The sequence below is a fragment of the Psittacula echo genome (genome assembly GCF_963264785.1).
Source record: "Psittacula echo genome assembly, chromosome: 12".
NCBI lineage: Eukaryota > Metazoa > Chordata > Aves > Psittaciformes > Psittacidae > Psittacula > Psittacula echo.
The window spans coordinates 12,162,389-12,187,239 of NC_137747.1; the positions used below are offsets into that span (position 1 = coordinate 12,162,389).

Genomic DNA, 24,851 nt, shown 5'->3' on the forward strand with positions numbered 1-24,851 from the left:
TTCAGTGGAGTTGCAAAGCAGTTTAGACCAATTATAAATATCACCTGGGGGCAGCAGGCAGGTGGTCTTCAGAGAAGGGAGCCTGCTGGTGTGATGTGAGATTCACTTAGCAGACTGTCTTTAAAATTGCACTAAGCTTAGGAAAGTCATCCTGAAGAGCTTTTGAAGGATAAGTGTGTCTCCTGGTTACCAGATAGACCTGGGGAGAGAGAGAACAGGTTTGAACTGGAGGTTTCTGCTGTGACCTCCCCCAGATTTCCTTCACATGGGGATGATTGTACTTGATCTAAGCAGTTGCACTGGGATATTGATGCTTTTGGGTAACTTAACTACAGATGCTGTATTTGACTGTGCATGAGGCAATGTTCTTTAAACTGTTCTGTCCCCTCTAAGCAAGTCCTAACTGTGCAGAAGCCTGATTTTGTTCTCTCTTCAGGTAAACCTCTGGGAAGGGCAGGTACTGTAAGCTTGGTGTGAGGTTTGGGATTACAGACCTCTGGGGATAAATCAGCCTAATATCAAGCTCTGTTTACTTCTGGCGTAGTTGGTCTAATTTCCTTTTTGTGATGGAGAGTGCCAGTACTTCAACCTGATGCTCTGGGAAGGAAAAGGGAAATGTAATGGCTTTTAAACTCCATTGAGACCAGTACAAATTCTGTTTGAAGTATTCGGGACCAGGTTGGACTGGGTTTCGAGCAACCTGGTCTAGTGGAAGTTGTCCCTGCCCATGGCCGAAAGCTTTGATTGTCCTCTGGGCAAAGCCAGTCGCTCAGCTGGAAGTCTGAGTCTTGAGCTGGTCCCTTCCATTTTTCCAAAGAATATTTTGTCCTGCTCATTTAATTGCCTTATGGGGAAAGAAGCTTGTTTGAAGTCTCAAACTACTGTTTGTGGACCAAAATGAGGGTTCTTAACTCTTCCCTGCTTCCTGCAAAGGGTTTGTTAGGCCTCTGGAGTATGCTCCCAGTGCTTGGATATGTTGGTTTGCAGCACTGTTAATTCCAACTAAGGTGCATCCTTTTATTCTCCCCACAGGAATTAGAGGTATTTCAGAAGAGACAACCACTGGAGTTCACAACCTGTACAAGATGAAGGCCAGTGGGACCCTGAAAGTGCCAGCTATCAATGTAAATGACTCTGTCACCAAGGTAATGCATCTAGAGCCCTTCTGCTATGTTCTGCTGTCTGATCAGTTCGGTGTGGGGATGTCAGCATTTCCGTGCAATTATTCCTTCTCTTGCTGAGCTATTCTTGATCCGGTACTGAACAGATTTTTGCCATATCCTTGAAGTGAGCCCGTGATGTCTCTAATGGGAAGTGCCATATTTTCAGAACATGAAGAGCTATCTTTATATGTAAGGACATGCATTCTTCTGCATCTCAATGTGAAAACACCTATGGAGATTATGGCCCCTGGGGTACAGTTCCTTTGGCAAGGGACATGTCCTCACTCTCGAGTAGCTTAAAGCCCACAGGTAGGTGGTGGATACCAGCTGGAAAAAGGAGTGTGCATAAGTTTGTGGCTGATAAAAGGTCTGGTATCTCTGAGAAGCAGTTGCAAAGGACAGGGCAGGAGGTATTTGTTCTGTTCTTAGATATATTACTGCTTCCTGAGACAAATCCCAGTGAATTCGGGGATGAGGGGGAATGGTGTTCAAAGAGTGCCGGTGCTATTTGGATGCAGATGAATTATAGTGGGAATTACAGGTGTGCTTAAGGCTTTATGCATGTACCTGTTTAAAGTCCAGTTGCTGAATCTATTTCAAGTTACCATACTAACATTATCCTGTTGGGCATGGCAGTTCTCACTGACTGTTTGGCCTACTTTCTCTGCAGTTACCTGCCTGAGGGGTATCTCCTTTCTGCTCACTAAGAGGCATCTGGCATTTTTTTCATAGCTAGTGGGCTGGAATGCACTTGTTCTTGGAGGAAGCTTTTTCTCTTTGCATCCTTTTCACCTAGATTTATGCCTCCTGCACAATAACTATTAATACTCTCTAGCAGATTTGGAAATTCATATGTTTCTGAAAAAGCTTCTTGAGTGGATTTGGATTAAGCTCACTTTATTCTAATGCCAAACAAGTGCTTACTTTCAAGTGCTGTTTGTTATTTATCTACTAAAAAATTGGTACTAACCACAGTTGTACATCTTCAGGAAGACATGCAATTGAGCTGACAAATTCTGCTCCCCTAGTTAGATATTTATGTTGTTTTTTGGGTTCCTGTACTAGTATTTGGAGAGAGAAGGTAGGCAGCATCCAGTTCTGTTCTTCCCTCTTGCCACTCAAAATGTTTTTTTGGGTGGGACAGATGTTTGCATCTGGCACTCTGTTAACTTGCCTGCATGGGAATACACAGGCACCTGGAAGACTGTGTAATTGGGGGATTTGGTGATGAGGAATCAAATCTGATGATGCTGTTTTCCTCCATAAGAAGGCTTATAATGCAAGGAAAATCTGCTGGAGGACTAGAAAAGAGCATTACCAACTGGCACTAGCTTGCAATTTTGAAGGACACAAATTTTCTGAAATATTAATGGCAAGTGTGCCTGTGATAAGACTTACAAGCGCTGAGTCAGGATCTTGTAGATCTGAAGTGTAAGTTCTTACACATTAGTCTTCGGCCAGCTTCTGAAGCTGGGAGTAGCATGCCCATATACCTGCTAACTTACTCAGATGATGTGTTGGAGTCATAGTCACAGTATTTTTATTTTTGTTTTTATTATAAATCTATATACCTATGGAATTTGTGCTTTTATTGTAAAAAATTTATAAGCTGTCAACTGAATCCCAAACTATAACATCACCTTACACATGCTCGATAGCACCAGCAGGGCAGGCTTTGAGACCAGAATTTTGTTGCGAGTTGTGAGTTTTTTATACCCTGTCTTGGGAAGTATAGCACAACTTTGGTAGCCAGATGGTTTTAACTTCTTGACTTCTGTAGCTCTTCAGATAATCAAATCTGTTTATACAGCCCACACTCCTGGTCAGAACAAAGAGCCCAAAGAGAAAAGGCAGGGACATTACAAAAATCAGTACAGCAATATGTTTCTGAGATTAGTTCTATGTTCAAATGGAGTATTATTTGTCATCTGACTGAGCATAGGAACTTTGATTTGGAAGTCTGGCTGTTAAGCTTGTGTTAATGTTACAGTAGGGGGATGTTCTGTGATGGGGCATTAGGAGATGAAGTCCATGGGTCCTTGGTTGGAGGGACCAGTGTTGTGAATGGCTCCTTCCTGGGCTTTTCTAAATCTAAGCACTCTGGCAGCATTAGTGTAGCTGTTCCTGGGAAAAGATGCTATTTTGATCTTCCTGAACTGCAGGAACCAATTTCTCATGGTTAATGTGGTCACCTTGCTGCTTCTGCAGGGTGCATGTGTCTTGCAAAGATGGTAAGTTGTTCAGCTATTCTGTTGGCATTTTTGTTTGCCTGCTTGTTCAGTTCATTGTCTGACAAACAGCAGCAACAAAGGGGTGAACATCTGGTTAAGGAACTCAGACCTACCTGTGTACACAGCATCTTGGTTTGTACTACAAACATAAGTCAGTCGTTTCTTTACAGAATTTTTACTTTCATCTGTTCTGAAACTGCTCCTTTTTCTTCCTCAGAGCAAGTTCGATAACCTTTATGGTTGCAGAGAGTCCCTCATTGATGGCATCAAGCGTGCAACAGATGTCATGATTGCTGGGAAAGTAGCAGTTGTGGCAGGTTATGGTGATGTGGGCAAAGGCTGCGCTCAGGCCCTGCGGAGCTTTGGAGCCAGAGTCATCATCACTGAAATTGATCCCATCAATGCACTGCAGGCAGCCATGGAAGGTAAGAACTGAAGGAAATGTAGAAATTAATGCATGTGATGGGGTGTCTGTGTGTCAGCGTAGATCAAGTGGTAGCTGGCCAAGGAAGTTTTAGTGGGTTTCAGCTCCATCCCTGTTGAGGTAGAGGTGACTCCAGTTTAACTGCAAGAATTCTTTCCTGGCAGTTAAGGAAGGAGTTTATTAGTGTAGGCCTTGAAGATGTCTTTGCAGTCAAGGATATAGAGGCTGTAGTGGGGTAGGGCCACTATGTCATAACATGGTAAGCCTGGTTTAGGATGGCTTTGTTATCTTCAAGTTGTGTCGCTCTAACCTCCAGCATGCATTAAGATGCCATGCTCTCTGCCTTTCCAGCTGCGCTCGTGGCATGCTCTGGAAGCTGTGCTCCTTCTCTTCATGTGAGTGACTGTGTAATTATACTTAGTACCAGTTTATCCCATTTCTTTCCATACCTGACTAGAACCTGCAGGTGTTGTGGGTGTACTTCCCTTGGCAGACTTGACCCCTGAATCCAGTTTGAGTGCTGTGCCAGATACTACACCTGTGGACATAAGACATTGAATGTATAGATCTACAGACTGGAAATGGGTGAGGGGTAGATATTTTCATGCTATGTTTGTATTTAGTAAGACAAGTATGCTTATACTTTGCATTCTCCATAGGTCAGGTGGTGGCACAGACTCTTCTTATTCTTTCTCCATACTTTTCTACTTAGAATCATAGAATAGTTAGGGTTGGAAAGGACCTTAAGATCATCCAGTTCCAACCCCCCTGCCATGGGCAGGGACACCCCACACTAAACCATGCCACCCAAGGCCTCATCCAACCTGGCCTTGAACACCGCCAAGGATGGAGCATTCACAACCTCCCTGGGCAACCCATTCCAGTGCCTCACCACCCTCTCAGTAGAAAACTTCTTCCTAATATCCAATCTAAACTTTCCCTCTTTAAGTTTTAACTCGTTACCCTTTGTCCTGTCCCTACAGTCCCTGATGAAGAGTCCATCCTCTGCATCTCTATAGCCCCCCTTCAGATACTGGAAGGCTGCTCTGAGGTCTCCACGCAGTCTTCTCTTCTCCAGGCTGAACAGCCACAACTTTCTCAGCCTGTCTTCATACAGGAGGTGCTCCAGCCCCTGATCATCCTCATGGCCTCCTCTGGACTTGTTCCAACAGTTCCATGTCCTTTTTATGTTGAGGACACCAGAACTGCAAGTGAGGTCTCAGGAGAGCAGAGTAAAGGGGCAGGATCACCTCCTTCGACCTGCTGGTCACGCTCCTCTTGATGCAGCCCAGGATACGGTTGCTTTCTGGGCTGCGAGCGCACACTGCAGCTGGCTCATGTTCAGTTTCTCATCGACCAACACCCCCAAGTCCTTCTCTGCAGGGCTGCTCTGAATCTCTTCTCTGCCCAACCTGTAGCTGTGCCTGGGATTGCTCTGACCCAGGTGTAGGACCTTGCACTTGGCATGGTTAAACTTCATCAGGTTGGCATCAGCCCACCTCACAAGCGTGTCAAGGTCCCTCTGGATGGCATCCCTTCCCTCCGGCGTATCAACTGAACCACACAGCTTGGTGTCATCAGCAAACTTGCTGAGGGTGCACTCAATCCCACTGTCCATGTCACCGACAAAGATGTTGAACAAGACCGCTCCCAACACCGATCCCTGAGGGACACCACTCGTTACCGGTCTCCAGCCGGACATCGAGCCATTGACCACAACTCTTTACGTGCAGCCATCCAGCCAGTTCTTTATCCACCGAGTCGTCCACCCATCAAATTGATGTCTCTCCAATTTAGAGACAAGGATGTCGTGTGGGACAGTGTCAAATGCTTTGCATAAGTCCAGGTAGATGACATCAACTGCTCTACCCCTGTCCATCAGTTTCGTAGCCCCATCATAGAAGGCCACCAAATTGGTCAGGCAGGATTTCCCCTTAGTGAAGCCATTCTGGCTGTCACCACCCACCTCCTTGTTTTTCATGTGCCTTAGCATGCCTTCTAGGAGAATCTGCTCCAAGAGTTTGCCAGGCACAGAGATGAGACTGACTGCTCTGTAATTCCCTGGGTCATCCATTTTCCCCTTCTTCAAAATGGGGGTTATATTTCCCTTTTTCCAGTCATTGGGAACTTCACGTGACTGCCATGATTTTTCAAATATGATGGCCAGTGGCTTAGCAACTTCATTCGCCAGCTCCTTCAGGACCCACGGATGGATTTCATCAGGTCCCATGGACTTGTGTACGTTTAGGTTTTTAAGATGGTCTCTAACCAGATCCTCTCCTACAGTGGGCCTGGGGTCTTCATTCTCACAGTCCCTGTGTCTGCATTCCAAGACTTGGGAGGTGCAGTCAGAGCCTTTGCCAGTGAAGGCTGAGGCAAAGAAGTCATTAAGAACCTACTTGAAATATTGTATCTCATTTTTTAATAAGTGCTTGTGCTGGATAGGGGAATAACATTTTCTCTTTTCAGGTTATGAAGTTACAACCATGGAGGAGGCCTGCAAAGAAGGCAATATCTTTGTTACCACCACTGGCTGCACTGACATTGTTCAGGGCAGGTACGATCTAGCCACTTGCTTTGGTGAAAGCATACCTGTACAGTTAGATTGGTTTAAAATACAGTCATAACTTGTCAGCAATATGGTGAGGGTTAGCACACATTATCTTTGCAGGACATCAGAATTTAGCATCTATTTAGTGAGAAATTGGGGCTTTGGTCTTTCAGTTCAGTTGGATGTTGCCATGTTGCAGTTGTTCCTGTCTTACAGCATGTGATGATGGAGAAACAAAAGGTGTAGAGGGATAAATAGCTCTGATGCTCTTATTCTCCAGAATATTCTGTGTTAGGACAGCTAAATATGAAGAAAGGAAGTAGGTAAAGGTTGAAAGTGATCCCATCTGTGAGTGAACATGTTTCAGGTTTGACCAATTACAATGGTTTTACTTTCCATACTGGGAAAATATTTTCTCCTCAATAGCCTCTTGTATCCCTGGGAAGTTTTCTTCCCTAGAAGCTGGAGAGTTTTTTTCCAGTAGACTTTGCATGCCTGCAAGATTACCAGAGCCACACATCTTAAAGAAGTCAAATGCAATCAGTGAGCACTTAGCATTTCTTCTTGAACAGAGCTATGGTCCAGAGCATCTTCTTTTGCTGAAGAATTTTTTTTTGTGCATTAACTTTTAATGTAAATTTATTTTCCTTTTTGCAGGCACTTTGAGCAGATGAAGGATGATGCCATAGTGTGTAATATTGGCCATTTTGATGTGGAAGTTGATGCAAAATGGCTGAATGAAAATGCAGTAGAGGCAGTGAATGTTAAACCTCAGGTGAGACAGCCCTTGTGCGAGCTCTGCTGCTCGAAAAGCAATATCTACTCAGTGTCTGTTTCCAGAAAGGGAGGTATTTCTCTGAAGGTACTTTGTGTTTCTAGCTTTCTTGGAAGCCAGTGTTCCTCTGGGCTGATCAGAATGGAGATTCTACTCTGCTCCTTCCTGATTAAACTGGAACAAGCTGCATGACATATTCTTATGTTGGTATTAACATAGTTGGTTCCAGCCAGTGCCCAGGTGCACAGCATGTGGATGCATCTTTTTCCATGTGTTCCTACTTCCTTGACAAACAGGAGCCTGCCACTTGGTGGTGGCTGTGTAAACAATTGATTGCCTCGAGTTGATTCCTTGTAGGAAGTCAGCTTTGACATTTGGGGTATGGTGAAGAGACATAGAAATGTGCGTTCTTTGATAGTCCTGAGCTAAAACCAATGCCATAACTGAGTTTCAAAAAGCAAGCTAGAACAGACCATAGACACCATATGAAACTTAAGAACTGAGCCCTTATGTTGCCTGCTTTCTTCTCAAAGCTGCTTGCTCATGTAGTGCTCTGCACCAGAGCAATTCCTGGTCTTGTTTCTGTGTACAAGGACTAGTGTGAATCTCAGGGGAATTCTGGGGTTCTGACAAGGTTCTTAAGAATTCACACCTCTGTTTTCAAAGGGTTTTTTTCAGTCAGAAGCCTCAGGAAAGCCTATCTGGAGCTCTGCCCGACTCAGACTTCGGTCAAAGTGGCTTCATTTTAGAATCCTGTGTAGAGCAGAACTCTGTGTGTGGGCAGACAAGGCCAGATGTGTTATCCTTCCTCAGCTTGCAGTTCCACCATGTATTTACTTCAAGCTATGGCTGCAGCTACATAGGTGTCCTGGGTTCAGCTGTAACAGTCATTTTTCTCCTTTTTAGTAGCTGGTGCGGTGCCCTGTTTTTGACTTTAGTCTGAGCACAACGCTGATAACACTGATGTTTTTAGTTGTTGCTAAGTAATGCTTACTCCATTTGAGGGCTTCTCAGTCTCATGCTCTGCCAGTGAGGAAGGGCACAAGAAGCCGGAAAGAAGCAGAGACAGGAAACCTAACCCCAACTAACAAAAGGGGTATTCCATACCACAGCTCGTTGTGTCCAGTATAGAAACTGGGGGGAGTTACCCGGAAAGCCCAGATTGCTGCTAAGGTCAGGCTGGGGATCAGTCAGTGAGTGGTGAGCAATTGTATTGTGCATCACTTGTGTTTATTGTTTTCTTTTCCTTTTCCGCTTTTACTTTTATATTCTTTCCCCTTGTTAGTTCCCTTATTATTATTATTAGTGGTGGTAGCAGTAGTGGTTTTATATGGTACCTTAGTTACCAGACTGTTCTTATCTCAACCCATGGGATTTACGTTCTTTTGTTTCTATCCCTCTGGGAGTGGGGGTGGGAAGAAGAGGAGGAGTGAGTGAGCGGCTGCGTGGCTCCGAGTTGCCGGCTGCACTTACACTGTGACAGTAGGGAAATGGGGATCTAAAATTTCAGCTTTTCAGCTTTTCAGCTTTGCGTCAAAGCAGAGAAACTAAACTAAATCAAAACCGGTTTGTAACACCAGCTTTGAGGGAGAATATAACATAATGCAAACCAGGCTTTGTCTGCCTTGGCATGGGACTTCTAGTTGACTTTTAAGGAGGGAGTGTGCTTGCTGGTAGCAGGATTCTGGGACAGGTTTTCTACTTTTTTAAAACCACCACACCCAAGCATGCATACATAGTAGATCTTCATCTGCCCTTCCAATTTACATAGCTCCCCTGTGGCTTATTGGCTGCCCACATCAAACCCTTACTAAACAGTTGAGAGTTTTTTCAGGGTTGTGTTTGGTGTTGGGACACCCTGCATGGGCTCAACTTGAATATATGAAGTTACACCCTCAAGTTCTCACTATGCTCAAGTCTGTTCTTGCTCATGACCTTAGTGTGGAGCTGATTTTGCCCAGGAGCTCTTGTCCTAGAGGAGCCTGTAGCTAGCTGCTTGCTTTCTGCTAGCTCAGGTTTTAAAACTAGAACTGGGATTGCTCAGAAAGTAAATGTTGTTGAAGGCTAACTTGGATGCCAGTATGGTAAAAAACAAACTACCTGCACATGGCTATTCAATGTGGCTCCTAAAGTCCATGTGAAAAATTGTGTCACTATTGCCAGAGACAGTAGTCCCTTTTTCATTGTATACTCTATTGAAGGAGCCAGTATGTCACAGATGCATTGGGTACAGTGAGATGCAGTCTAGTCCAAGGTATGAAAGCTGTAACAAGTTTCTGGTTAAAACAGAAATATTACTGTTTCAAAAGGGTGGAATTGGGGTCAAGGTCATCCATGTGGTTTAATGCTGAAAACCTACCTGTTTGAAAGGAATCAGCTAAAGCTTGTAGAAGGTAAAGCTCTCACAGCTCTGAGTAGAATCATAGAGTCATAGAATAGTTAGGGTTGGAAAGGACCTTAAGATCATGTAGTTCCAACCCCCCTGCTATGGGCAGGGACACCTCCCACTAAACCATGTCACCCAAGGCTCTATCCAACCTGGCCTTGAACACTGCCAGGGATGGGGCATTCACAACTTCCCTGGGCAACCCATTCCAGTGCCTCAGCACCCTAACAGTAAAGAATTTCTTCCTTATACCCAAGCTAAACTTCCCCTGTTTAAGTTTGAACCTGTTACCCCTTGTCCTATCACTATAGTCCCTAATGAATAGCCCATCCCCAGCATCCCTATAGCTCCCCTTCAGATACTGGAAGGCTGCTATGAAGTCTCCACGCAGCCAGTATCCTGCAGCTTCTGTCCCTCTCCTCCTGCATGTGAATTCATCTGCATGTCTTGAAACCTTTCTTGGGGCAGCAGTTGAAGATCCATTATAATAATTGATAGAAGTGCTCTTACACTGAAATCTGGGAAGGAAATTACCACTTTGCCACTTAGACTGTTGCTGGTTTCTTAGTTTTGTTGCTCAGATTCATCAAAGGGATGCTTCTGTGGTCATCTTGTCCCTAGTCCTTTGGGGGCCTCAACGAGAGGCTAAGCCTGTGTTAAAAGAGTGAGATGTTGTGCTTATCCTTAGAATAACAGGTGTGTTTTTCACATCAGTGTTCTGATGAGGTATCGTATGGTTTATAATACCAAGTACTAACTCTCCAAATACTTAAAGACCTGGCAGCTTTTTTCTGTATCTTGTAGCAGGGAGGGGAATATAAGTCAAGAGCAAAAATTTCTAACCTCCTGGGAAGACATCTGTTGGTTGATCAGAGGATCAGTACTGGAGCTGAAGATTGCTAGACTTCAGCTAGAGGTACAGAGTAGTTGTGGAAGTGTCTCACATGGTAGTTTTCGGTACCATATGGTCTCCATTTACAAGCAGTGAGCTGGTGTAAGGAGTGTTTAATACTTGGGAAAGAAAAACATCTTACTGTGCTATTCTGACTCATCTGTTGCTTTCAAAGTACAGTTAAGGAGGAAATAGTGCTGAAGCTGGCAGGTTGTTTTGAGTTTGGTTTTGCACTGCAGCCCTCTGCAGCTGTGCTCTGGTATTAGAAACTGATGTGTAGTGCAAGCTCAGCTCTAAAGGGAAAGGAAACATCAGGGTGGGATCAATGAACTTTGCCTCTGAAAATAAATTATTTGTATCATGATGTGGAGGGAAGTGCAAAGCAGCCAGAAGGTCCAAAGCAGCTAAATGCTGATGGGGAAGGGGAGAAGGCATTTGTATAAGTGTGGAGATGAACTTAATGCTTGGATAACTTGAATTCTACTTCCATAGCAATTTCTTGAGCTTATGAATCAGCCTGTTTATCTGCCTGTAGATGAGATGTGTTTCCACAGTTCTGACTTAGGCCTCTGGTGGTGCCACTGCTGTTTGGTATTTATTTATGAAGGAATACATTAATTTGCATTTTCTATGTTACCCTGTGCATTGATTGAGTCATGTCAGGAGCTGCTGAAGGTATGCGATTCCCTGTCCAAGCGAGCAGCTAGCCAGGTGCAAGTTGTGTGGATATTATATGGGTATAACATTTTGACATCTAAACCACACAGACTTTAAAACTGAAAAGGTACTCAACTGCTACCTTGTAAGTAAAATCTTAAATATAATCTTGTTGCTGTTCTCAGGGTTTTTAGTGTTCTTCCTTATGGGTGCTTCCTGCTTTGTTTCGTTTCTTCCTCTCATAATCTTACAATAACCCATGTGATATTTTTTGAATGGACTGAGCACTGTCACTGGTGGCCCACAGTGAGGAATCAGCCTCCGTAAGAAATATTGCAACTACTCCGTGGAGAGGGTTCTTACTAACCCTACCTTGCTGTCCTGCCCTTGGACAGGAGAAATTAAGAGTATTGTTTAGAGCTTCTGTTTGGGGTGCTTACTGTCAGCATCTGTGCCCAAAAAACAATTTGTGTTATGAACCCAAGAAATAGAAACAGCACTGTGATTGAAGCATTACTGGGAAAGACAGGTGGAGGCACAGATCTGCTCTGAAGGCAAAATACCTGTTCAGTAGAACGGTTTCTATTGGTTTACTTATTACATCTCTGCTAAGGACCTGCACAAAGATGGGCTTTTCAGAAGACAGTACTGTTACAGTTAAAGCTTCATCCCACATGGCTTTTAACTTATAGGCTAAAGCTTTAAGACTAAAATTGGGTGCTGGGTGTTTTGCTTCACATTAAATAACTTTAATAAGACCAAAAGTATAAATACAGCTGTGGAGAGGAACCCTTTTAAGTATTTCACAGTTGCTCTGCTATGACAGCATAAGTGGTCTAAAGCATTAACCGTTGTCCAAGGTTGGTTGTTGACTAACTCTTAAGTCTTTCCAAAGGTTTGCTTTACTCCCTTGTGGTTGGTGTAACATGACCAATAAATACCAATGAGTACTGAATTTTCTTGTAACTTATAGCCCATATTGATGCTCGATTCTGGGCTTTAATATTGTAACCTCCTACAGGGGCAAAGACAAGGGAGAGAATAGCTAGTGACTGGTGCAGATGAGAAGCAGAGTTAACATTGCAGGAGCCTAATCTGGCCCAGACAACTGAGGCACATATTAAGTGACATTATGTCCTGAATTGTGTGGGACTCATGTAGCTGAGACCCTTCTCCTTAGCTCATCTGAGACTTGACTCTATGTGCAGAGTCCTGTTGTCCCCAACATAGCTTGGAAATCAGTCTGAGTGGAGGATTATGTGTTTGGCCCCCTGCCAGCAAAAGGGGGTGTGCAGCAGAAGCTAGGACAGCTGCTGGTTATACCGTAGAGCATTGGCCTTTTGAGAGTGGAAAGGGTTACATGGGAGCAGTTTCAGCAGGCTGAGGACTCTGGCTTTTACCCCTATGTGAAATGCAAAGGCTCTGGACTGTTTGATACTGAGGTGTTCCCTCTTGTCTCCTGTCTTTCACACCATTTGTTACAATTAGGCATATGTGAGCTGCATTTTACTGCTAGCAGCATGCTTCCCACCACAGCCATCTGAGACAACGCATATGTGGAAAAGCCCCATGAATTAGGTAACTGGTTCAATATGAAAAGCAGATGATAAAATTCGTGTGCAAAGTCCAGAATAGCTGTGAGCTTCACAAACATTGGTGGGGAACTGAGGAAGGGGGTGTCTCAATTTTATCAAAGCCTGTATTACAAGCGTACTTCTGAATTGCAAGAAAGCCCACAAAGCTTTGCATGATTTAAAATGCTCTCTTTACCCTGACCTAGCACTGCTCTTGCTTTTTCCCACCCAGGTGGATCGCTATACACTGAGGAATGGCCGTCACATTATACTGCTAGCAGAGGGCCGACTGGTCAACTTGGGCTGTGCCATGGGTCACCCCAGCTTTGTTATGAGCAACTCCTTCACCAACCAGGTGCTGGCACAGATCGAGCTGTGGACCAATAGTGACAAATACGCTGTTGGAGTCCATTTCCTGCCAAAGAAGGTGAGTTAGAATACCAGGAAGATGCAAGCTTGTAAGAAAGTCAACTTCAGATGCGATCACGTACATTTGTCCTTGAGTTCATTTTCCTTCTGAATGCTGTTGCAAGGAGCTTTTGTCAATTTGCAGATGCTTGGCTTTGTGTTGCTGAGTCTGAAGTGGGCCAGTTTCTGTGGCTTACGTGTCATGCAGAACTGGGACTTACCTGTCCTGTGATAAGGAAGTCCAGTCCCTTTTTGGCTTGACCTGGGGCTCTTCCCTAAGGTGCTTGGAAGCCCTGTGCTGTTTCAGGGTAGTAAAGGACCAACTTGTTCCTCCTGCTGAATGTCAGTATTCACAGCAAGCTTTCACACAGCCATCCAGCAGCAAAGTGTAGTGGGGCAGAGTTGAAGCTGGAATGAAACTAGGAATCACTTTTGCTGGGTTCCATTTGCACCTGAGCAGAGCTTGTAAGAACGCAGTCCTAATACCATCACAAAATATTAATGACAGACTCCCTCAGGTTTCCCTTCAAACTTACCTCATCATTCTGTGTTCTTGGAAAAATCTGGATCATGTCATAACTCACAAATTTGTTTTAGAAAATGAACCTGGCTTTAATTTTCCAAAAGAGCCTGAGAACTTGAGATAGTCACTAAAAAAGATGCTGGAGTTAAATTCCACTGCCTTTGGAATGAAACCACGTGTGAGATTAAATGTGAAAATACTTTTCATTTGGGAAGTGAGATGTATGTGTTTGGACTTACTTATGGAGTGCTTGCTGAAGGACTTAAGCTTCCAAAACCATGTTAATGAAAGCATACCAGCAATATAGCATAGGAGTTGATCAGCAAGCTGACACATCAGCTTCAAAGGAAAAGTTTTGTTGACAACTGTCTTGAAAATAATAGTCTAATAAAATGTGGCTTCATACTTTTCCTGAATAACAATTTTTAGTGTACTTGAACTGGAAATTAAAAATAATGCCCAGATCAGTTACTTAGAAATGGTGTTACATGTTAGTGGATCATATGGCAGTGATCTGTTCAGGTTCATGTACTGTGATAAAGTGCTTTTTTTACCCTCTGCTCTCCATAGAGAATTTCAAAGAATAAAAGATCTGCCTTGTCAGAGTCAACTAAAGATGGGCAGAAAAGCTTTCCCTGAGAATTTTCTGGCTAATATCTTTCCTTTCTGCATAGTACCTTTCCTTTCTGCGTTTTTTCTTTTCCTTTGTGCGTATTAGCTTTGAGGTCCAAATACTGGGTATGATAAGCTGTGGTATGGAACATTGTTTTGGCTACTTTGGGTCAGGTGTCCTGTCTCTGCTCCCTCCTGGCTTCTTGCCCCCCTCCTTGCTGGCATAGCATGAGACTGAAAAGTCCTTGACTGGGGTAAGCATTACTTAGGGGTAACTAAAACATTGGTGTATTATCTGCATTGTTCTCAGACTAAGGCCAAAACACAGCACTGCACCAGCTACTAGGAAGGAAATTAACTTTATCCCAGGCAAAACCAGGATGGAATGTCAGCTTACTTTCATCTAAATTTATGTAGCTTTTCGTCTAAATCTTAAAGGCCCCAAGCTGAAGCAGCTCTGAAACAACTTTTCTCTGCTGCAGTTTGAGAACCTGATCTGGGAATGTCAGGGACTCAGTTGCTTTTCAAGTGGGTGTAATTTGTCTTAAACTTGCTGGGAAATACACTCACTGGGTTGTCACGTGTCACTCTAGTCAGCCATATATGCATTCCATTTTTAACCCTCATTTGGTTTTTTGGCAGGATCTGCTAAGCTTAAGGACTTGTTTCCCTTCTAAACACAGTCCTTCCAGTTGGCTTTTTCTTTTGTGAGTTTTCTGACTCTAATGTAGTGTTCAGTAGCTTTCATGGTTCACTTCCACATTCTTCAACCACTTCATCTTATGTTTTTAATTTTGTCTTGTACATATTTGGCTGTGTTGGTGCTCAAGAGAGCTTGGCAGTTCCATATTACTGTAAGTGGGTTGATCTGCAGCAAATTACACTCTATATAATAGTACTCTGTACAGTAGCTTTTTACCCGGTTCATTGCAATGGGATTATTTCAAGGTAGTTGCTTATTACCATACTCCCTTTGAATGGGAAATCTAGGACTAGTTATTGAATCATTTAGGACATGATGTTTCACACAAGCTGAAGATCTTGCCCTTGATTGTTTTGTTGATTTATTGCCCTTCAAATATATTGCAACTTTTGGCATGTATATAGCTAGTATGGGGGAAATACTGCCAGTCTTTCCTGTGCTGCTGGGATTTAGACTTATCTTCTCTGTTTCCTTAGCAATGATTACTTGTACTTTGAAGGAATTACAAATGGAGATAAAACTTGTCCTTCTACTGTAGCGGCAGTTGATCTCTTCTTAGGGCTGTCTTTTCTATCTTTGAATATCCTTTATGGCTCTTACATTCCCCTCTGACATAGCAGCTAGTTTGTTATTCTAGTGTTTTTGGACTCTTGTATCTATCCCCTGTAATACTTAACTATCTTGTAGCTTACCTATTTTTGATGTCCTTTGAGTTTGTATGTCTGCCTTGCACATGTGAGGTAAAGTATATCAACACTTCTGAGCCTATGGCCTGCAGCCAACCTTGGCTTTTTCCTTGATGAAGACATTGCCAATAGATACTAGTATTCTTGCTGAATTAATGATTATGGAATGAATTTCTTAATACATGTACTTCTAAGATGGGGATATCTGCAAAGGAGATGCATTCTTCCAGTATTAGAAATTACAGAATCATAGAATGGTTTGGGTTGGAAGGGACCTTAAAGCTCATCCAGTTCCAACCCCTGCTGCGGGCAGGGACACCTTCCACTAGAGCAGCTTGCTCCAAGCCCCTGTGTCCAACCTGGCCTTGAACACTGCCAGGGATGGGGCAGCCACAGCTTCTCTGGGCACCCTGTGCCAGCGCCTCAGCACCCTCACAGGGAAGAGCTTCTGCCTAAGAGCTCATCTCAGTCTCCCTTCAGGCAGGTTAAAGCCATTCCCCCTTGTCCTGTCGTTACAGGCCCTTGTCAGAAGCCCTATATTAGGACATCCCATAAAACATGAAGTACTCAGAAATCCCAAATATTATTTTCAAGTATTTTTAGATACTCCCTCTCCAGATTTCCTGCAGCCCCTTTAGGCACTGGAGCTGCTCTAAGGTCTCCCCTTCAGGAGCCTTCTCTTGTCCAGGCTGACCCAGCCCAGCTCTCTCAGCCTGGCTCCAGAGCAGAGCTGCTCCAGCCCCTGCAGCATCTCCGTGGCCTCCTCTGGACTCACTCCAACAGCTCCACGTCCCTCTTGTGCTGCTGCCCCAGAGCTGGATCAGGGCTGCGGAGGGGGTCTCCCCAGAGCACAACAGAGGGGCAGGATCCCCTCCCTGAGCTGCTGCTTATGCTCTGGGGGTGCAGCCCAGCACACGCGGGGGCTCTGGGCTTAAGCACACACTGAAGCTGGGTCATGGGGAGCTCCTGGTCAACCAACACCCCCATGTCCTTCTCTAAAATTATTTGAAACTTTAAGATGATAGCCTAGTGTGTTGAGGTGCCTTCATAGTGGAAACATGACCGGGGCTTTGCCATTCTACCAAACTGAATATTCTTGTCTCTGAACAGATTATCTGTGTTCTTGTTGAATGGATGTGATTGTGTTAATGAGATAGAAATGGACTTGAGTCCTCTGTCTCATTTTAAGCTTAACTTTACTCCCTCAATAGCTTGGGCCTTTTCCATCTGAATGCAGTTCTGTGCTGAAAGCAGATACCTCTATGCTTAAGCAGGTGAGGTATGCTGACCAGAAAAGAGCTGTCTGACTGTTCATCTGTGTCAAAGTCCTCCATGTAGCTGTTACATATTTTCACATTCTTGTCTCACTATTTACTATGACTGCCTGAACTAACTTACTCTGCTAAAATTCTCACCCCAATGTTTTGTTTTTCAGCTGGATGAAGCTGTGGCTGCTGCTCATCTGGATAAACTATGTGTGAAGCTGACAAAGCTGAGTGACAAACAGGCCAAATACCTAGGCTTATCAAGAGATGGGCCATTCAAGCCAGACCACTACAGATACTGAGCAGGTGGCACTACCTAAAGACCAAAGCAGGGATACAACTTTCCAAAGCTTGTGTGTGCTGGGCTTCTGAGAACAAATCCTTTGCCGTTATCCTCTCAGTGCTGCAGAACTTCTCCCCTCCCCAAGGGAGCTTCAGGGCCTTGTTTGTTTAAGAGGATCACTCTGACTCTTGGAATTGAATTGGTTACTTGGCTAATGTTATTGTGAAAAGGATCCTATACAATTTTTATTGGCTTTTAATATCCCAGTAAGGGGAGCAGGACAGAAGATTGCTAAATGAAAATGTATAGTCTTGTCAAATATGTGACAACCTCTAGGCTGGCCAGCTGGTAAGATGGGGAACGGTTTCTAGAGGGAGATGCTTTCTGACATGCCCTGCTTGAATTAGATGCATCCTTAACATTAGGAGGCTGGCAGTGTCAGGGTTCTCTCCACAAAGGTGCCCTAACTGAAGTGCATGTTGTGAAGCTGGAGGAAGTAAGGAGGAGTGTATGTTGTTTGGTCTCCTGTCAAATCAATGTAATGTCCTACTCTGAGATTAGAATTTGAGGTTTTGGGGTTTTTTTCTGGGTTAATTTACTCCATCAGTTTTTGTTAGAACAATGACCTTCTACGCTTCTTCCATACCAACTTGAAGAGGGGGTGAGGCAAAAGTGACTTTTAGCAGCCTTCTAGTTTGTTGTGAATGGCTGAGAAGCCACTGAGGGGATGGTTAGGTTTAGGGACCTTGTTCAATCCTCTGGAAACACCAGCAGCACACATCTACCCCCAACTTGATTTTTTTTGAGTTGTCATATCTGCTGTATCTTGTTTGTCACTGACTCAAAAGTGCTTTTATTAAAGAGCTGACTGTGGCCTGATTCGGTTTGTATAGTGAGATGCTTTGGGTTTTGCCATGGATCTGTATGATCCTGAAGCTACTGAAAATATGTAATGTATCTACATGGGGTTTCCTCAAGGCAAAAGCCAGTGCTGTGGCCAGCCTGCATCATATATGTGACCTGGGAGAAGCTACTCCTCAAGTTACTTAAATATTGGAGGGGTTGAATCTTACAGGAAAAATACTCTTCCCCCTCTCACGACACACTTATCTCAACATGTCATGAAAGTCCTCTCTTGACACTGTTCAGCAGTGAGTAATATACAGGAAGCTACCTCTTTTTCCAGATGCAAGAAGACGAAAGGTTTGGTATGATAAAGCATGCTTCAAGTGCTCTGAGATTCATTCATCCAAGCACCAGGTGTGATGTTAGTGAGCAATTAAAAGTGATGGTGTAGAGTATGAACTGCTGGAGGAAGAAAAAGAGGGATTAATGCACAAGGTGTTAATCTGGATGCAACATTTTTTCATTGCTTTGTTTTGTGTTGACCTCTAAAAAGTACCAGTTTGAATTTGGGTCCCACAAAGCTGCTATAAATGATTCCATAATCAGTAGTGAGGATTATCTTTTAAACTTGCATATATACACTGAGCTATACACAGTTGTAGTACGCATCTAAATGTAGGTGATAGTCACCTTCTGTCACAGAGTACAATGATGACAAAATGTCATTGTAAAGCAAATGCAATACAAATAAGGACTGGGTGTTGTCCTTCATTAGTTTCCAGAGCTGGGCTTTGGCTTCTCTACCCCTGTTTCTCAGCTGAACATCTGCTATTCTGAAATACAGGGTTGTAATTCTGCTGTTGGACTTGGATCATGAATTCATAGAATAATTTAGTTGGAATGACTACCTGGAAATCTCTGGTTCATCCCTGTTCTCATACCAGGGCCAATTATATCAGGTTGGAGATCAGCTTGCCCGTGTGAGTTTTGGTTGTCTCTGGGGACAGAGGCCACAAACCTCCTTAGGCTTATCTTCCAATATTTGACCACATTCTAGATGAAAATATTTTTCTGTACATTTAACTGGAGTTTCCTATGCTGCAGCCTATGTTCATTGCTTCTCATTTTATCCCTCTGAGAAGTACCTACTTCCATCTTCATTACAGGCTTGCATTAAGTAGTCATAGGCAGCAATAAATTCCCCTTTACTTTTCTCTAGGTTGGATAAACCCAAGTTTAGTCTCTGTGCTTCAGTTCCCTCATGATCTTGGTGATCCTCTGTACTCAGATGGATGCTTTCAGGTATGTCAGTGTCATTATTATACTGGGGAGTGAAAACGGTGCAGGTGGTGTTGTTAAAGTACCAAACAAGGTAAAGATCCTTTCTTTTGACCTGCTCAATCTGCTTTTGTTGGTGCAGCTCTGGATAAAGTTTGGCTGCTTTGCTGTGTGGGCAGGCAAGGACCTTACATTTCACAGTCTCTGGAAGAAAGACTGCCTCCACCTTTCCATCTCTAAACAGTTTTGGAGGTTTTTTGAGTAACAGATCCACCAGAATCTCCCTTAGTTGGCTCATTGATACTTGTGTCAAGAAGTTGGCCCTGATGGTCTCCATAAATCTCCTGCATTGCTTGTGCACAAACCTACTGCCCTTCCAGCAGATGCCAGAGGGCAGAGTTCAAACTCCAGATTTTGCATTGGGCTCTCCAGGCACAGTTTCACACACAGAATCTCTCACTAGAAACACTTTCTGAAACTCAGGAGCTGCTGCCCCTAAACAGAACATTTACTAGACTTCCTAAGAGCTCCAACAACAACAAACCTTCAAGTCTTTCTAAGGAAAACCAAGCTTGTTTGTGTTTATATATATATACACAGATTTCTCTACCCATTAAACAGATGAATTCTGCAAGCAATCTGTAATGAGGATAAAGAGAAACATAAAAGAATGTGCTGATCTGCTACCCAGACTTATCTATGAATCTTGATGGAAGTGTCCAGACACTAGCAGTTTGACCAGGTCTGAAACAGTTCATCTGCATTGCAAAGGCTCTGGGCCATGGTGCTAAAGCATCACTGTGAGGAGGAACTGTCAAGTGACTGCCTAGCAGAGCATGGTCGTTGATCCAACTCTCAAAAGTCTGATTTACTGCTGAAAAGATAGTAGTTTCAGCAAGTTCACAATGCGGGAATTTGTGTGAAACATGGTTTGAGGTGATAAAATACAAAATTTATATTTGGAATATATCCTGCTAGATCTTCTGTTTTATTAGTTGAAGAGGATGATCAAACACAGATCCTAATAAAACCATTGACAGAATTTCTATTCCTTCCTCTGCCTGCAGTGTAGTTGTGGTTTAGTGCTGACTGCAGCAGAAACACTGTGCCCAGTGCCTGTCAACCGTCTGTTTGGCTCACTGAATTGGCAGTGTTAACACAAGAGGGGGTTAGATATTTTTGTTCAGCTGCTTCTGTGCACTGTAGTTGTTGTTTAGGTACAGCTCAGCAGGCTCTTCCTAAGCAGGGGTCATCAAATACATACTGTTGTCTCATGTCCTTATTCCCTGTTAATTTTTCTACAGGTGTCTGATTCCTATTGAAGGTGGCTAAGAAGGACACCAGCATCCTGGTCTGTATCAGCAATAATGTGGCCAGCAGGAACAGGGCAGTGATTGTCCCCCTGCACCCAGCGCTGGTGGGGGCCATAGCTTGAATCCTGAGTTCAGTTCTGGGTCCCTCACTACCAGAGAGACACTGAGGTGCTGGAGCAGGGCCTGGAGCACAAGTGTGATGGGAAACGGCTGAGGGACGTTGCGGGGGTTTAGTCTGGAGAAGAGAAGGCTCAGGGGGGACCTTGTTGATCTCTACAACTGCCTGACAGGAGGATGGAGTGAGATGGGGATTGCTCTCTTCTCGCAGCCAGCAAGAGCTAGGACAAGGGGAAACAACCTCAAACTGCACGAGAGAAGGCTTAGATTTGGCATTAGGAAAAATTTCTTCAGCAAAAGGGTTGTCAAGCATTGGAACAGGCTGCCCAGGGAAGCGGTGGAATCACCACCCCTGCAGCTATTGAAAAGATGTGTAGATGTGGCACTGAGGGACGTGGTTTAGTGGTGGACTTGGCAGTGCTGGGCTAATGGTTAGACTCGATGAACTTTCCAAACTAAGTGATTTTGTGAAATCACTTAGCCTTATTGCTTGCTTGCTTTTTATTGGCAAGAGCTGTCACTGAGAGTTTCGCTACATTATTTACACCTTATTTTTTAGCTGTTTTCTCTTTTTTTTTGGTCTTTAATCTACATGCAATAAATTCAGTATTCAGCCTAGCCTGTGGTTAAGCATCTTGATTCCCTGAACAAGAACTGTCAGTCCTACTGTGATTATCTTACAATGGTTTCAGCAGGAGCTGATGAATGAAGAACAATAGCACTGAAGAGAGCCCAGCACTGAAACCCCCTCCCTGTGTCAGCTCATGGCATTCCACATCTGGCATGGTGAGTCGTGGAACAGTGACAGTCTACAGCTTTTCTCACTTTTGTGACTTTGCACAGAAGATGTCACGTAGAGGGAAATGTGAGCCACAGGCTCTCTAGATCTGAAACGCAGGATCCCAGAGAGCGGCAGATAGGTTATTGCACTGTTATTGTGAATTCAGAGATGGGATGAGAGTGTGAAGTGGGAAGAAATGCAAGTTTCATGCTCAAATTTGTGAAACTCAGTTCTGGTGTATGGGTGATGCACTTAACAGTAACCTTGCATGTGTTTTCTGTGAACACCCCAGTGTTCGTCGGGCTCATGTCCTCAACCTGGCTGAGAAAATGTAGTGAGTCTTAGAGCAGCCCGCCCTGCTTCCTGTTCGTTGGCCTCTTCCTCAAGTCTTGTTTGCAGGCTCATTTTGAAAGGCAAAAATATAAGTGAGATTTCTAACTGCATGAATGAGGTCCAGTTTGGGAAAGTGCGTACTGAATGTCGGAGGAATGTGGACAGGTAACGTGCTCTTTTTCATAAAATAGGAATTGACTCAGATTTACAGCTCTGCTTATGGCCCCTTGCTCCCCAAATACTGGCAAGCACTGGTGGAGAACTGGGAAATGCCTAAATCCACTCTAATTTATAGCTGTTCCTCAAATTTAGCCATTCCTAGCTACTAATTTTAACAGGGATTTTTAATTAGATCAGGGTTAAAACCCTATTAATAAAGTACTGATAAACTAGACCCAGTTACCACACTGGGAAAAGTTCTTGTTTAATGCTATGTCCAATTTCAGTTTGACTTTTAACATCTTCAGTAGTTTCCACTGGCCTTTAGTGTGGTTGAGCTGTCCCAGGATGGTGATGAGTCTTCGAGCTCTGCCCCTGCAACATGATTGAACCTCGTGGTAAAATGAAATTTGTGATGACTAGTCTGTAGACAGCTCTCTGATTTGGTCAAAAAGAGTAATCATGTGTTTCCTCAAATGTCTTTCAGATTAATTTTCTATTAATGTTACCAGTGAAAATACTATTCTTTTATATACGGCAACTCTTGCCTCTGTTTCTCCTCTCCTGTTGAGTCAGAAGTGATGAAAGAGTACAGGCTGTACATTTTTCTCCATTTATCTGAAGCAGATACACTAGTCTCCATGATTTTTAAAAAGCAACTGATCTGCTTTGCAGTCTTGCTAGGCCCTGTTGTGTGGGTTTTTTTGGCATGGCTAGATGTTCTGTGGAGATTGTTGGAGGCCTACAGATAGCCCTAGGAAATATGGATCCCTATGAGCCAAGGACAAAGGACTGGTAAATTATTCCAGTGGTGACTCTGTTTTGTGACTGAGCTTGTTCCCGTAGCAGTGGTTCTTGAAAATTATACGAACTTTCTCAGAAGCCAGTTGTGGTTTTTAGCCTTTGGGGCTGTTTTCTTAAGATAAATGTAGTAAATGTACACTGTAAACCCCCAATGGTTTTTGCAGTAGCATTGTTTGCCAGTGGGCAGCTTTGCACAGCTATCAGAAGTATCAATTACAATTGAGCATGTTTTTCCTCTTTAAAAGTCACTAACCCTTTGTGAGTGCTTGTGGTTTGCATGTCAACTTAGGAAAGCAAAAACAAGCAAAAGACTGCAAGAAGAAAAAGCAAGTCATTCTCTTGAACTGGATGGGAACTAACATCCCTTCTGCTTGTCTAATTCCCTGAAATGTTGTAGCAGAGAAATTAAGCTCTTCAGGATATTTAGGAAGTGTATAGCAAAGTTTTTGCTTCTTGTTCCATCTATAAAGTCCAGAGACAGTTTTCAGCAAACCTGTTACTTTTCTGTAGCACTCTGGTTTTGGTATCATCAACTGGGAAGTCATTTCCATAAGGGAATATTAAATGGGCCACATTCATGGGCATGTGCTCCTTTTCCCTGATGGAACACCAACATGTTAGAAGTAAACTGAACAGCATCTTAGTTGCAATATTGCAAGCACCTTAAATATTAGTAATCAGCCTGACACCCAGATTGTTTGGTTTTGTTTTTTTTTTGTGCCGGTGCTTGTTGTAGGTATCTGTTCTGCATTATTAACTTGGTTTCTACTCAGAACAAATGTTTGGTGGTCCTGCTTTTCCTCCCCTCCAAAACTTGATTCCTGTGTGTATTTTATTAGCAACTGGACACTTTTATAACACTGCCAAAACTGACTCATTTTGGCACTGAAGGCTTTTGCCTGCAAGATTGTCTGACCTGCCAACAAGATGCTGGTTTGTAGGTAAGGGTTGACATCTCTGATTAAACCTTTGCACTTAGAAGAAAGCTGTCGTGATGGAGGAATGTTGAACATGTTGAAGAGAATAGAGGGAAGTAAACCATGTGGTATGCTCATTCAGTGCCTGAAATATTTGCTTCCCAAATGGAGAAGTTATTATGAATTGAATCACAGCTTTATATTAAGGAGGTCTTTTAAATACTAAAGTCTTCTAGCTTCAAGTGATCTGGATCTGCCGGGTATTTCTGAGACCTTTTCAGAGTGAGGGACCCCTAGCTGTTGAATTACTTTAAGCATCTGCTCTCATGTCCTTTCTAGGAGACTTAAAGAATTGCTATCTTTCACCAAGAGGTGGAAGACCATCAGCCTTTAATGAATTTGTTAGGGTTTTGTTTGGGTCTTTTTTTTGATGCCACTTGTTTGTTACCGAACACAAGGAAGAGTGGGACTGTGTAATTCTGATGGTTGATTTATGGCTATTAGTGTTTTAAGTTGTATCATACTGTAGTTTACCTACTGGAGGCAGCTGTGCAGAGTGAAGAGAAGCCCGTATGAGATCACAAATGACATTTCAGTTGAGGAAACTGCCAAAAATAACAAGGGTACCTCCAGAACACCTTTCTTAGCTAAATCCACCTGGTGTGGTGGTAGAGAGAGAGCAATGAAGATGGCTATTAAAGTATATTAAAGTCAATAGAAGATTTCCACTGATTCAAAGGGGCCTGCACTGGATCACCAGGGAGGGTATACTTTTGTCTTTTCCTGACTTTATATGTATTAAATGAATGCCACATGTGAACTGTGTTATGACAATGTTGCAGCCATTTAAGGACTCCCCTGTTGCAGGCCAGGATTTAATCTGAAAGGATTTCCTGGATAGAAATACATGTGCCTATGCCATGCAGCAATTGTAGTATTTTTTCTTAAATTTTTCTTAAATTTCACTGCAGAAATACCTAAAGCCTCCCTTTTCTTCTGGGAGAGGTGGGAGAGGGGCTTAGTGATGTGTTGGCTGTCTGTGTATCATCTGAGAGGTTTGCCAGTAAAATAGTCGTATTGCCTCAGAAAGTAATCTGCAGGCACCACAAATTTAAGAAGGGCATTTGGGGAGTGAGTGATAGCTCTTAGAATCTTGGAATCATAAAATGG

At 43.4% G+C, this 24,851-nt stretch overlaps 1 protein-coding gene across 1 annotated transcript in view; it reads left to right on the forward strand.

The window, feature by feature from the left end:
- The window catches only part of AHCY (adenosylhomocysteinase), a gene marked incomplete at its 3' end in the record, with an annotated part of 33,846 nt that extends 16,694 nt beyond the window's left edge, over window positions 1-17,152 (forward strand). The window contains exons 5-10 of the mRNA XM_080627852.1: window positions 1,033-1,145; window positions 3,612-3,819; window positions 6,288-6,375; window positions 7,027-7,144; window positions 12,886-13,080; window positions 17,021-17,152. Coding sequence (XP_080483978.1) covers window positions 1,033-1,145; window positions 3,612-3,819; window positions 6,288-6,375; window positions 7,027-7,144; window positions 12,886-13,080; window positions 17,021-17,152 — 854 coding nt within the window. The remainder of the gene's footprint in view (window positions 1-1,032; window positions 1,146-3,611; window positions 3,820-6,287; window positions 6,376-7,026; window positions 7,145-12,885; window positions 13,081-17,020) is intronic.
- Window positions 17,153-24,851: the final 7,699 nt, after the last annotated feature.